This window comes from Hylaeus anthracinus, unplaced genomic scaffold (assembly GCF_026225885.1).
Source record: "Hylaeus anthracinus isolate JK02 unplaced genomic scaffold, UHH_iyHylAnth1.0_haploid 4, whole genome shotgun sequence".
Taxonomy (NCBI): Eukaryota; Metazoa; Arthropoda; class Insecta; order Hymenoptera; family Colletidae; genus Hylaeus; species Hylaeus anthracinus.
In genome coordinates, this window is record NW_026535289.1 from 1596708 (window position 1) to 1611504 (window position 14797).

General features: G+C 35.7%; 1 protein-coding gene across 2 annotated transcripts in view; it reads left to right on the forward strand.

Annotated features, from left to right (window-relative positions):
• LOC128895095 (uncharacterized) overlaps positions 1-14797 on the forward strand; it is a 129993-nt gene that overhangs the window by 82566 nt on the left and 32630 nt on the right. The window contains exon 2 of one of the 2 annotated variants that reach the window (XM_054157369.1): positions 3982-8368. The exons of the other annotated variant lie outside the window; for it this stretch is intronic. Within the exon in view, the coding sequence (XP_054013344.1) occupies positions 3983-4852 (870 nt within the window). The 5' untranslated portion in view covers position 3982 and the 3' untranslated portion in view covers positions 4853-8368. Of the gene's footprint in view, positions 1-3981; positions 8369-14797 lie in introns of those variants that run through there. 2 annotated transcript variants of the gene reach the window in all.

Sequence of the window (14797 nt, forward strand, 5' to 3'; positions counted from 1 at the left end):
TAAATGACATATACTTAATTCATATTATAACTTTAACTATTATATATAATATTATATATTATAACTTTGTATTTTTAGTACGTTTATTCCATAAACATATTAAATTCTATCGCAAACACTTGTCCATATAATGTATTGTTTCAGGTCCCGCCACTGAAACCTGAAGTCTAGTTTCAATAAAAGTGTTCCAACATTTAAATCGAAATTTCATCTTTCCAGCATGACGGCTGGGGTGTAATAAAGTTGTAGGCTGCTGCAGCCATAGCGCGTTATGAGACTTATTGTTAGAAAAGATAGATAGAAAAGATAGTTAGAAAAGACTCGTCGATGATCTGAATATCGCCCAGTTGAGGTGGTCCGATTTTTGTTTCGGTACATGATAACATTCAAAATGAAAGGGAATGAAAAACAATAGAAAGCATGGAACATAATATCACAAATTCTCGATGCTTATCGAAATTTTATTCACTTTCGTGTTTCCTCAACGTATCGTAAAGTTTCGCGATATATACATCTATCAAAAATAAATCTTAGAAGTCGCTCGCAATTCTTGTCACGCACCATATATAATAAGTATGAAATTTTCTTTGCTTGAAGAAACGAAGGATCGATTGTTTGGAGAAGCGGAAACGGGTTTGCGGAGAGAGGAAGTTCGGAACGGAAGTCGTTTAAACAGTTCCAAGCTTTTATATTTTTAACTTTTCTTTCAACTTTTTCCAATCAAACTACACAGTGATTTCTTTACTTAGTTAAATAACAAAATGATGGGGACAATGACATTTATGTTTTTCTTTTTAAACATTATTTTTCCTATCATTCTTAAAGTTTTTCTAAAAATATTTCACTAACGCTTGAATCAAAATCCAAACTGATTTGTCAAAATATGAAGCAATCTTTGGAACACCCTCCACTTAATTTGTTTACTATATTTGTATACGTTTGACCTATACAAGTTACTGATAAGCTCTGCCGTTCAATAGCAATTGAAAATGAAAGAAATCTCGAAAAATGTTTCCAAGGTTTCTTTTATATCGACAGTCTCTTCTATTTTTTTAACATAAAAAGCGGCTTTTAAATGTACCGTTTGGGTTCTTAAAAGCAGTCGTAACGATATTATGGAAGGTGACGTCATAAAGTCAATATTAAAAATGCTTTCGAAGCTCTTGCCAACCTGATGTTCCACAAAGTATTATCACTGATAGATCAAGTTATTTAATTTACCTTTTTCATTTAGATACAGGCTTCAATACATTTTTTTTCTGCTCCAGAAGATTCTTGGAAACATGATTACACTTAATACAGTTATGTTTTAAACGAGTATCCGCTTATTAGATTTCTTCATTTGCAATGTTTTCATTAACAGGATTCTTCCGTGAAGAATACAAGTTGAGACTGTTAGTTTTTAGCTGATAATGTAGACTAGTATTTTTCAACCAACTTCTTATAATATTTGTTGACCAATATTTCTCAAGCATTTGTGATAGTAGTAAACGTTTGGTGATATTGATCGTTACTCGTGTCAAACTCGATGACACCATATTATTATGTATGCATAGTATTTTAATGTGAATAATTTCCAATACATTTCGCATCGCATATTTGCAGTTTGTTCAAAGTTCCTTTTAAAAAAGTTCCTGGCAACGCTTTTGTTCAGGACGTATCACATTATGAAACTTTTAACAACAAACCTTAAAACTGAAAAAAGGTTAACCTTTAATATTAATATTTCCAAAAATATGAATGAAATCAATTATGCAATTCATTGAACAGAAATATGCATGACATTAATAAACGTCAAAAATCTGTTTCACATAAAGTGTCAAAAATATTCCCCAATTATAAATAAGGTAATAAAATGTAAAGATTTTAAAGCAATTAAATAAAGAGCAATTAAATCTCTATATTCGTTAGGACAATTTAAAATGTAAATATCAGTAGAAGAATATTTATAATGCAAATACCATCGTTACGTACAGAAATTTGTAAAATATCAAAAAATGTAAACACTGATTGCGACGTGGGGTACAGCAAAATTTTAACCAAGTCGAATATTTCCTTTTTATTATATTCAATACCAGATTTGCGAGTAAAATTTTGAAAGGCTTAAATGAATTTCATATTCAAAATTCCATATGAATGATTAATAACAATTGGAGCACGTATAAAATATCCATTCTATGCATGTGCACCGAGAAGGGGAAAAAAGGACGATACCTGGTGTAACAGCATAATTAAACCCCAGCACAATAGAGCGTCTGACCTATACCTTCCGGTCCGCAAGTCTTTTCCAAATATGCACAAAGACTCGACGACGACCGAATTTCATCCTTTTCTTTTCAATTGAAACGTCTGTAGAGAACTTAAATGAAACATTCATCTCATTTCCTTTTTTTTCATGTCGCTAGGCATCGCGCCCGTTTTAAGGAAAATTAAACGTAACGTGCAAGAAGAAATGTTCACAGGTCCAACGACACCAATGGAGACTTTTTGGTAATCCATTTAGCGTGTAGAAAATTATAACGCGTGACTCTATCGCAGTGCATCCTGTGAACCCTGTGAGCAAACCCTGTACAGCCTTTTAGGATTAAAAATTTTCCAACGTACGCTAGTCGAACGATCGATGAAACCCAAAAAGGTAGACAGACGTCAATGGAGACGAGCATTGTTGTGCCGGAAGCACGATAAATTCACGTGAAATCAGATCTTCAACGTTCAATTCAATTGCCAACAATGATTGCTTTGGCGCTGAAGCAATTATTTGCTGTTTAGAACAATAAAGAAACCCGTTTAATGGTATATGGTTACAGAATGCATGCAGTCGAATGCGTAGAATGGTTAAAATAATTGCGTAACGATATTAACTGACGTCAGTGCCTGGAATCCGCGATTGCATTTTCAAAATTGCACGAAATCAAGCTAATCACTCAATGCTCGTCTCAATATACGAGAGGGTACCCAAAAATAACTGGAATTATTTTTACGCACATGTTTATTAACCTTTACCCATTGGGGTATATTTTACCTAAAAGAAGAAAGTTTCTTTGTTTTTAAACAAACTAAGTATCCACTGTCTAAAATTAGACAGAATACTTAATCTAGAGGTCGTGTACTCTGATACTTGCTTTTAAGCAAAGAAATTTTCTTCTCTCGGGTTGAATATGACCCAGTGATAGTAAATAAAGGTTATATAAATAGTTAAAGTTAAAGTTTGCAATTTCATGAAATTTCCGGGCCCTTCTCAGCAACATATATTTAGTTACCATAAGAAACGAAAAGTAATTAGTGTATTTGTTAGTCCTCGTTTCGAAATGTGTCGCATATTTAAAGAAATTACATTTTAAGAAATTGTGAAAACTTGTTTATATTTTGCGTAGGCCAAATTTGATTACTATTATCTGGTGTACATTCCTATTGCTCGCAAATTAGGAACATTGTTTGAAGCTCCTCTTCTCACACAAGAGCCAACCTTTAAACAGGTGTTTCTAATTTCCAGTCAAGCGAAGGAATACACATCCGATAACAATAGACAAATTTGTCCTATTCAGATATAAATAAATTCGTAGACTTGTCCTTAGTTATCACAACTGTCCGATGCACAATGTTGTTAAATATTCGACACAAGGACTAACAATAACCGCAACTACTTATCGTTTCCCAGTACTAAATATATTCTCGTTTCTGGGCAGGACCAGAAAACCTCATGATTGAAACGTTCGATGTAATTCGATAAACATGTTCAGAAATAAATAATTCCGGATAATTTTTGGGTGCCCACCTCGCCTGTTCACGGTCGATAGAGTAACAGAGCGAAAGATTCGAAAGGAAACGAAACGAAAAGAAAAGAAAAGAAAAGAAAAGAAAAGAAAAGAAGAGAAAAGAAAAGAAAAGAAAAGAAAGAAAGCTAGAAAAGAAACGGTGTAAATACTCGGTAGAAAATTGTAGAGGATTGACTGAACAAGGGTTATCTTTCCGGTGTTGCAGGATGCACGCGGTTGGATTGCACTCGGCGCTGGCCATCAAGCGTCAAAGAAACCGTCGGGATGAGCAGCGTCGCGCCCGTGAGCGCCGTTATAGCGCGCAGTCTGGCGAGAGCGGCCTGACATCGCCCAGAGCATCGACCGGTTCCTTGGACCATCACTCGAGACACCACAAATCTGGACACCCGAACCGTTCAGCAGGCCAAGGCATGTTGGACACAAAGGTGGTCACGTCGATCGGGATGCTCCACATCGGCGTGGTGTTCCTGGTCCTCGGTGGTTTCCTTCTGATGAGCGGTTTGCTGCCAGGAGATTTAGCCCAGTGGGGCACCAAGGCGTCGGGAGGTTGGTGGAACGAGCTGGTGGCGATCGGTTTGTTCGCCATCTTGGTGGGGATCTTTCTGATCATCCTGAACCGAGTGATCGCTAAAAAGGAAGAGAACGACTTGGAGGAGTACGTGCAGAGGCAACTGACCAGATCCAGGTCGGGGCACAGGCTGGAGAGGGACGCCGAGACCGGAGGATTGACCACCAGGCACGCCAGAAGAGCGAGACAGTTGCAGCAGGTTGCTTCGAGCGCTTCCATCGAGACGGAAAACGAGAAAGACTCGGCGTCTCCGCCTAGAAGTCCTCCGCCAGCTTACTCGCCGCCACCCACGATGAACGGGGATCACCAGGCCGTACAGTCGGCTCTGTACCTCGAACAGATCACCGAGGAGGAGATCATCAGCGATCGCGTCGAGACCTCGACGACCAACAGCCTCAGTCCAGGCTCGCCGAGTGAGACTAGAGAATTGTTGCAGAACCCTCGATACTCGAAACAGAACGGGAATCCCCAGCAGGCTCATCGTCCTCTCTACGTATCCAGGATCTAGGCGGCTGGGGAAGCTCCGACGTCCTTTCAATCGAGATTCGAACGATCGTCTCACATACAAGGATCTCATATCGGGAGCAAATTCGGCGACGCGACTTCCACCACAACGAGTGCTTTTATAACTCGGTATCGTGGATAAACGGTGTGCTTTCTACCTTTTTCACATTAATTATGTCAATCGGCACGAACGGATCAGCAACAATCGATTGAACGAGCTCGACGGTGACAGGAATTTGCTCAGAAATCGTTTAAGAATGTGAGTTAGATGTTAGGGAACGGATGTTGAGCAAGGGGTGAGGGGGAGGGGGGAGGTAAAAGAGGAGAAAGGAATTAATCACAGAGAAATAATGTACTTCGAGTTGATAAAACATTCGATTATATTCCGCCAGCGATTTTCCATATCTTATAACGGAAGCCGATGTTCCTCGAACTTAAGTACCGCTACGATAAGCTAACAAGTAAGACGAAACTCCGAGCTTGAATTTTTGACGGTCAGACTTCGAGAGTTATCGAGATCTCATAAGTTGATCGCTCGAGGCAGCTACTTAAGACTGTTCGATGTTAAAGATATCGCTACTGTACTATACAGCTAGGCCGCTATTGCAAACTTCTCCCAACGAAAGGCTTTGCCAGAACGGGGATTAAACAGGGATGATCGCAGAGCTTGAACAGTGGGACCAAGCTTTTGTTCTCGAGTTTTTGCTGCGAGAGCAACAGTTGGAATACGCAAACACCACAGTAATTCCGTTTAAGCTGGACGAGTAAACAACAAGTCTTCGAGCGTGAAATCAGAGCCTAGCACACAGTAGGTTCGGGATATATACTTATGAGAACCTTGCATTGACGAAATTCAGATGATTAAAGCGGTTGTATGCTCTTGAGATCAGTTTATGGTTCGATTATAGTAAATAATACGTTTGATACAAAGAGTGTTTCGATTTAGAATTTAATTGGATTTAACAGTAGGAGGAGACAAAAGTAACATAATCGATAAGTATTATTTTTTTTAATTGAATATAAATTATAAAATTTTGAAAAAAATGTTTTTAGTACACTTCAACAATGGGGTTACTTTCTATATTCGTTTTGTTCATAAATGTAATTATAATATATTGAAATTAACTGCTCTTTTTGCAAAGTGTTACAGTTGACACAAACTAATGTCAGTTACAATTTGATGAAAAAATTAGTTCAACAATATCTTGAAAACTGCTACAGATTAAAAAGAACTCTGTACTTACAACTATCTGTTATTAGTTTTCAACAAAATAAGTAATTTGTCTAACTGTCAAACGAAATTAAATTTGAATGAGTTATTTTACTTTTACTACAATCTAAAGTTTTGTTAATTTCGATATGTCAGTTAATAATTTTTTTCAATAAATATGTGAGCCTTGATGATGTATTAGGTAGACTGGAAAGTGATGTCGTTTCTTTTACATAAAATTCAAACAAATTTTTAATAAATTTCTATTTTTAATTAATTATATACATAGTTGCCCTTGTTATCAACAGCATTTTACCATCTAGTATGAAAATTTTCAATGCCAGATCAATAAAAATCAATGAGCTGATGAACGATGAACAAGTATTTAAAATTACAAAACGACATTACGTTCACACAAGAAAATAGTGGCTTGGTATAATTATTAAATAACGTATTGCACTAATATCATCGATGTTACTTCTGACACCTGTTACTTTTGATACCAGTCTCAGATTATCATTTACGATTAACGATTATCGACATAAGCGTGACGTCATTAATCGTTAGACGAACCTGTAATTAATGATCGTTCTTCGGTAGATTAAACTAATAATCTGTTTGAACTAATAAACAGACTATTCGGAAAATTAATCTCCTGGACAATTGATAAGTTCTTCCTCATCGATGAGGCCAACTAGCTGTCATAATGCTCTTTGCACTAATACTATTATTTATTATGCAACAAAATCTTTTTAATAGATCTTTTTAATATCTAAAAAAGTGTCTGATCTTCGCAGAGGTAAACGATCTCAGACACCTCTCAATATCTGCAAGACCCTGTGCAAAGCTGTTGCTTTTCCTAACGAGAAGCCTTAATCTGAAATTTCTCGCTCAAAGACGAATAATCGGTCTCTCTGTACGAATTTTCTAATTTTTCGTATTATACAAACTTAAACGCACGCAATCAACTATCAAATAAAGAACGAAATGAAATGGCACGAGGTGATCTACCTCCTCGAGAATGCTGTCCGGTAAACGCTACTTTTCACTCGAATACGATCCGTCTCATTCAGAGTTCGAGATCCTCGGGGAATCGCGTTTCAACGCGATTGATGTTCAATCAGCGATCGTTCAAGCTGAACATAGTCCTATTCGAAGCAATTTCCTGTGAGGAAGTCCAGCTGGAACGATACGGAACGTCGAAGGACACGATATCCTCCTATGTTACCAGAGGAAGATGTCTTGCGATGTCGACGGCCGATAGGAAATCAATTTTCCTCGACGAATCACGGTAGTGAGATCATTGTGTACATTTCCATTCAGGAGTTCGCGTAAACGAGATCTCGATAATTTCAGTCGCAAACTGCGCCCGCGAAGTTCCCAGACCTCGATGCGTGTGACGACAGATCACAGAGTTTAAACAAATGCAATGACACGCGTACCAGTCTTTTGATATCGCGACAAACGCAAGCTCGACGCTTCTATTCGTTAAAGAACAAAATGAGAAGAAGGTCCTAATCGTAATCCTTAGCTACCGTTTCGCGGTTCACTTCGTGTATTGATCGTTGATTCGTTGACGCCCTGGGAACGGCGAGTCGACGGAAGAGAATCAAGATTCAGCGGGTTTGCATCGGCAACGAACTACGAGGAAAATGAAGAATAAAAATCACTGAAAACGGAGGTTTGGCAACTGGTGAAGAAAAAATGCTTGAAATTTTTAGAAAAATGCGATGCAAGTGATGCTGACAATGTAATTGTTATTTTTTTTTGTGTCAGGAAGGGTATGGTCTTGGTTGCGAAAATATTTCTTCGAAGAATTTGTATTTTTATATTAACGTATATTAACAATTTAAATTAATTTATACTTCTGTGACTACTGTATTGTGGCTATTAATGCAAGGAAAAAATTTCTTGAAATTTTATATTGCCACTTCTTGATAGCTATACAAATATTCAGTAATATTTCATTGATTATACGTACATTAAATCGTTAAATGAGTCGTTCAATGACATTTAATAACATTTTATCAGTTTAATTGACATTACTATGGTTTTGATTTCAACAATATACTAAAATAGAATTAAGAGTAAGAATTACAAGTAATAGTCACTTTGCTAACATCACTCGAACTACTTTATTTCAATGAAATTTCACATTTTACAATTCTCAAGCTGCCGAACTTCTTTCGTGAGCCATAGAAACACAAATGTGTTTAGTTGCTCTAAGTAATGATGAATAAATACGTGCTAAAAAATGGGCAGATCGTCCAAATTTGTTTGCCGATACGAGCACTACTCTTGATTGCGCTACTTTTTTTTAACATTTGTGTTAGGGCACTTCCAAAATGTCAATCCCTCATAATTATATTGAAGACAATTGACACCCAACAGCGGAGTTTAAAAGACCGCATCCCTCTCGTTTCGATCACCCTGGAAGCTTTTACTAAATACTGTTCGTGTTGCCAAGCAAGTTTGAACAACTCGTCCAATCCACCGGCCGTGTAACTATTCGTTGATACGATTCAACTTTTCGTCCACTGAAGCTTTCATAGGGTGATGTTTTCTTAAGGGAACTTTAGGAAAGTTAAGGAAAGTTTTGATCAGATTTCATTCTCGTTAAGAAGACCATACGAAGTAGGTGTGAGGGATCGATCGATGTGCGAGATAGTCTTAGCAGTCGCGGTATTCGATGGCGCGGCAAATATTTCCAGGATAATAAGTAGGATCTAGACGTTATCGGGGAAAAACGGCGGGATTTATGTTCCGCGCGTGAAAGGGATTTCCGTGATGCGGACAGGGACAGGGAATGAACAATTGGTGCGATATGAAATGAAGAAAACTACGATAGGAATGTTCGATTCACGGTCAGAGAAGTCCGGCGGGTGGGGTAAGGCTCGCGCGAGGTTGATTAGAGTCGACTTAAGCAAAAAAAAAAAAAAAAAGAAATAAATGCACTCAAGGACCAAGATATAATTAATTCGAGAAGGCAGGTAGACAATTTTAAGGGCGATGGAGGTCGATGACGTCGAGGAAGGAAGGAAGTGCCGCGTGGCTGAAGTTTTTCGGTTCGCGGGATATCAGTAATTAAATTCATCGATTAATCATCTGTATCTGAAATACGATCTAGTAAACGTTTAAGGAACAACTGATGAAGTTTTCAACGCCAACATACTCATTATAATTAATAGTTATCGTAAATAAGGCAGGCCCGTGGTCGGGGCCGCGTGTTTTTAGATGCACAATTTATCGAGAAACAAATGTCCTTTAACATTTAAGGGAATCCGGTCCCCCGACCATCTCGGGTCTGATATCAGTCATTGCACTTGCAAAACATCGTTTACGTACAAGTTTACGAGATTTATCTCACGTAGTCGCGTAGCTGGTCGACTCGACCGTTAGACACCGATAATTAATTGGCGATAGAAGGCGGCAAATCGAACAATCGGCTGTTCTCCGATTACGGGTATGAATTCAACTCGACGGTTCAGTTTCACATTTAAACGGGAACGTTTAATCTTTAGCGGTTCAAGCACTCTTCCTATCTAGACACGTACAAGATTTGGCTACGTCATCCAAGTACTTCACCTAAATTCATAAACGATAATTGTAATATTGAATCAAAATGCTTCTGTCTACTCCTAACCTTTTTAATTCAATTTAAAGTAGGATGATCTATAAACTACGTATATTTCTGTTTAATTTTGTACTCTATTTATGCTTGTCACGTCATACAGAAAAATACAAATTTCTCACAATTCTCATAACTAAACCGTGGAAATTTATACATTTATGGCATGCACTAATACGGAAAATATATAAATATATAGATAATACATGTAGAATATATTCCTGTAATTAATATGATAAATGCATTTACCTTTTGATTATGTTTGACATACAGTAGGTGTAGAAAGTATTCGTACACCGATCAATTTCCAAAAAAACTATGTAAAATTGTAATTTATTAACTTATTTTTGGTAAACAATGACATTTTACATATTCTCGGAAATCTCTTGAACAGATAGATTACAACAAAAAATAGCTATTTATGTAAGTTGCGAAATTAACAAGAAAAAAACAATTAATCGATAGAAATGTTGAAGCAATAAATATTCGCACAACTGTTTAAAAGTTACTGGAAATATAATGTTTTCTAATTTGTACGGAGCAATAAACTAATGTGTTTACGTTACAAACTCTACTGTAAATGGTTCGTCATAAGAATCGTATAAATACTTATTGATTCTATACTTTTACTCACTTTTCGCATTTTTTTTTTTTTTTTTTGTTAATTTCACAAATTATATTAACTAGTAAATGTTGTTTGGACTATATCTATCTTAGAAACTTGCGAGGATATGTAAAATATCATTGATCCTAAAAAAAGAAGTTAAGAAACTACAATTTCACACAAAAATTTTTTGGGAAATTGATCGGTGTACGAATACATTCTACGCCCACTGTATATTTGTTGTATTCACTTGTATCTCAAATGCATAAAATCTACAGTTTACTCATAGCTCATAACTAGACTGGATTTTATGCATTTATGACGTAACGTAATATAGAAAACATACAAAGGATATACATAATACATGTTCAATATAATGTATTAATTAATATAATAATTTAATATTTCGTTTCGTCTGAGTGCATATACCTTTCGATTATGTTTAGCACGTATTTGTTATATTCACTTGTATCTAAGTTTACTCATAACGAAAACATTCTGTTTTTGTTTGAGAACGACAAATTCATTTTTTTTTTTTTTTATTTGAGAACGAAAGTAAAAATTCACAAGGGGATTGCTCTAATTTAACCGATAAATAGATTATGAGGGCGAAAGACGTGTTTCGCGAAACGCCTGTTTCGAATAACTTTACAGAAACTTTATTACTAGACCGCAGACGTTTATGTATTCATGGCAAATGAAAATGTGGGAAAGTTTATGAGAATATGCACTAATAGATGAATATATAAAACATCTATATTTTTTCAAAAATAAGACATACATTCGTTTAAATTTTAATTTTTTGTCTCGGCCTGTGAAAATATTAATTATACAAAAATTGTATTTCTGGAAAAATAATGTTTGTTTACTCCTCATTCCAATGTTTGAAACAGTTTGTTAGGATTACGAGTTAAATTTTGAACCGCTAAGGGTAAATACGTCACTTCTCTATTCGAAGCGTTTAGTCATTTATTAGTTTAAACTCCTCGGAGTTGATCTCAGAGTTCTTTGTGAAAGACACTCGAACAGTTGAACTGTTTCAAATTTAAATAACATTCCTAATCGAATAAAATATTTTAACGTTATATAAGGTCTACATGTATAGTTGGGATGCCGTGAAGTCAGAAAAATTTATTTGCCAAAAGTTTGACCTGGGAATTTCGCGTTTCTGTTTTAGATAGAATCGAAACACTTGTGGAACTTGGCCAGATCGTGTTTTATTTCGACAGATATTATAGTTTCGATATTTCACTAGTATCAGAGTGGCTATCCAAGGCTACCGAATGATTGTCTTCACTATACCATTTTGGCTACCGTGTCTTTTCGAGTAAATCCACAGCCAACGAACCAACATGGCGGAAGAGTAGGTCGCGTCTGGTATTACTCACCCTTGAGAAAGTGCCCTTGAATGTTTAATTGATTTTCATCCTACAATAGTAACATTTTCTCAACAAGGTACAAGTTTACAACCATTCGTTCCATGAAATTCTTTACCTTTGAAAATGAGACAGGTATTCGAGTCTAGTTTCCATGCAATTTAGAATTTTTTCATACGAAGCTAGCAACGAGCAAATTGTTAGATTCTATAATTTGTTCTCTTCTGCAAATCCATGCAGAACATAACTAACATAATTTAAACGAAATAGTAAATTAAATGTTTCTGATAGGTCATCATCAATGTTTGATGGTTTTCCTTCACGAGACACGTCATTAAGTGATTCATCCCTCGATGCAAGTTTTTTAAGCCACCGTTTTACTGCGGGTTCGGTAATTGCAGTTCCTCAAATAATAGGACTTTGAAAAACAAATATTATAGCATATGTAGTCTGAACAAGCATAGTTCATGGAATCTTAATTATGTTTTTGTTTACTGAAATGATGTTTTTATTCAAAATTTTCAATTCAGTAATAACTATTCTATACATTGACTATACTGTTATTTATAGTTAATTTACTGAGAATACAATTTAAATTATATAATGATGATATAGATATTTTGACTATTATTTATTTTTGTTGTTGCGTTGTGTTAGATAGAAGAAGTTTATAATTGTTTTACATTCAACTACAGAACTAGAAATTTAATTATGTTCTAGAAGTTCCACTGTAGGTCCTTCAAAAATGTTTTTTAATTGAAAAAGTCCATAGAGAAATCAACAAATCAAACTTTTATGTATCTGAAGGTTGAAACGTTTATATTATATAAATTATATATGTTCCAATCAGATATGACCATCATCTTGGTAAAAAAAATGCTCATTCAAACTATATATTCTACAATATAACTTGTAATTCTAACCCGATTCGCAAGTGAAATTCACCAACAAACAACACTTGTACTTAAACATTCCAACAGATAAACGTCGTCCTTAACGCATTCCACATAATTTATGTTGAAACGGTTGCCTTGGGAAAGCTACAGGAACTTTAATAGTTTCGTGGTCATTTCGCCACCCAAAGGTTTCATTGCGAAAGAATTTTCTTCCGCGTCGAAGAAGGAACATTTCGTTTTGAGGAACGTAAAAAAACTTTCCAATTTGCGGAATTCTAATTGAAGTAGAAAATTGCGTCCAGGTTTCGGCACAGTTATTTTTTCATTCAGTTCGCGGTATCCGTGCAGTTTCGACATTGAATTTACGAACTACATTTGTTCACTAAAAAACACGTTTTGATTGAACGCAAACGAACTCATGCACGAGGCATGATTGATCAACCGAGGCTTCTGGGTGTATGCTTTCTTTGGGAAAGGTACTCTGACGTTTCGCCAGCATTGCAGCTAGCTTTTTTAGTAGGTAGAGTTCAGTTGCGTCATACTTAAGTAAAAATCGAAATTCATGCATTTGTTTTCAAGATTTAAATACATATTTTAATTCAAAACAATGCATAATTTTACAGGTCAAGTATCGAACTTGGTATACAAATTTTGTTGTTAATTCCCTCCTCCCTTTGTACCCACTTCATGATACTTATTCTATCAATTACACTTTTATTTATAATTAACCTCTTGTCTTACAACAACGAGCCAAAGACGTTATACGAAGGTGTGCGAGTAACTCCATACTTAAATACGAGGAGCACGATACCACATTAAATGGTGTGGCAAGGAGTTAATTTATTTAGAATACAATTTAAATTTGATGATAGCAATATGAATGTTTTGAGCCTTCCTTTTGGATCGTCAAAATCATATATATTAGTCTCTTTTGACCTTTGAAAAATCCAGTTGCAATGCTTGCGAGTTGTCAAAGTTTCCTATGTAAAGAACACTAATTACACCTGAAAGTTTTAGTTATTCCAAATCATAAGGAACCGGGCCGTGAAAGCCTCAAATATCTCATACATGTTGCATTTAAGATTGTTAAACGGAGCAGCCTCCAATCGGTTTGGCGTTTCAAAAATCGCTTCTTTGGAACGCCGAATGTCCAGTGACTGATAGCGCAGTACCGTTAAGATAGTTTGTAATTTTAATATGCTATATTCCATTTTATAATACCTTGGGTATTTAATTACATATGCTAGCTTTAGACGGCGAGGTACTTCGAAAACGACCCGTTTCTCGCTCGAAAAATATGAAACACGAAATTTGTCAAACGACTAGAATTAAGAAATGTCAGGAATAAATAATTACTCCCTAACGATTTAACTTTACAACAATTTAAACTTACTACTAGCTATACATAATTGGCCAGACACTCTGCATGGCAACTATACCACTGGCTTTTATTTTTGGTGAAAAATAATTCTTATCCATATTAATTTAGTTTCATAACTGAGCAAGTAACAATGAATGTGAAATATTAAATTTGGCACAGTATACTGAGTACGTGTAATGTGTAATAAACTAACAATTTTACAGAAACATTTATACACCTGCATTAATGATGGTATTTATAATTTATTAAAATACTTTATTAGAAGCCGCAGGGAAATGGTTTCTAATCAAAATATTTGATTAACCTAAAATAAATTCTTTATTAGAAACAACGAGGAAATTGTTTTTAAAGGAAAAAAAGAATTTCCACTTAATTGCTGGGAAGAGGCAATTATTTAAAACTTGAACATTAAAAATTTCGAGAATTTCGTGGAAAACGATATTAAAAATTTCTCAAACAATAGAGACGAGGCTGTCTCATCTCTGGTCGTTTTCGAATATCTTTAAACAAGAAAATTGCCACGCTCGGGCGCTACCATTCTGTGATCCAATGAAAAATTAATTAAACTCATACCGAGAAAACGTAAATAACGTTCTTTCGAAGAATCTTACTCTGTAAATATATATTATTATACATCTCTACCTTTTTTAAATTTGGACACCGTGTATTTATTAGCGAGAAAAAGCGAGAGAAAGAGAGAACGAGAAAGAGAGAGAGAGAGCGGAGTGAAAGAAAAGAAAGCATCGGTGTCCTAACTTTTTGCACTCCGCGCAATTCCAAAGTTTGTGTATGCTCTTGCAAAACTGGGAGAGAGAGAGAGAGAGAGAGAGAGAGAGAGAGAGAGAGAGAGAGAG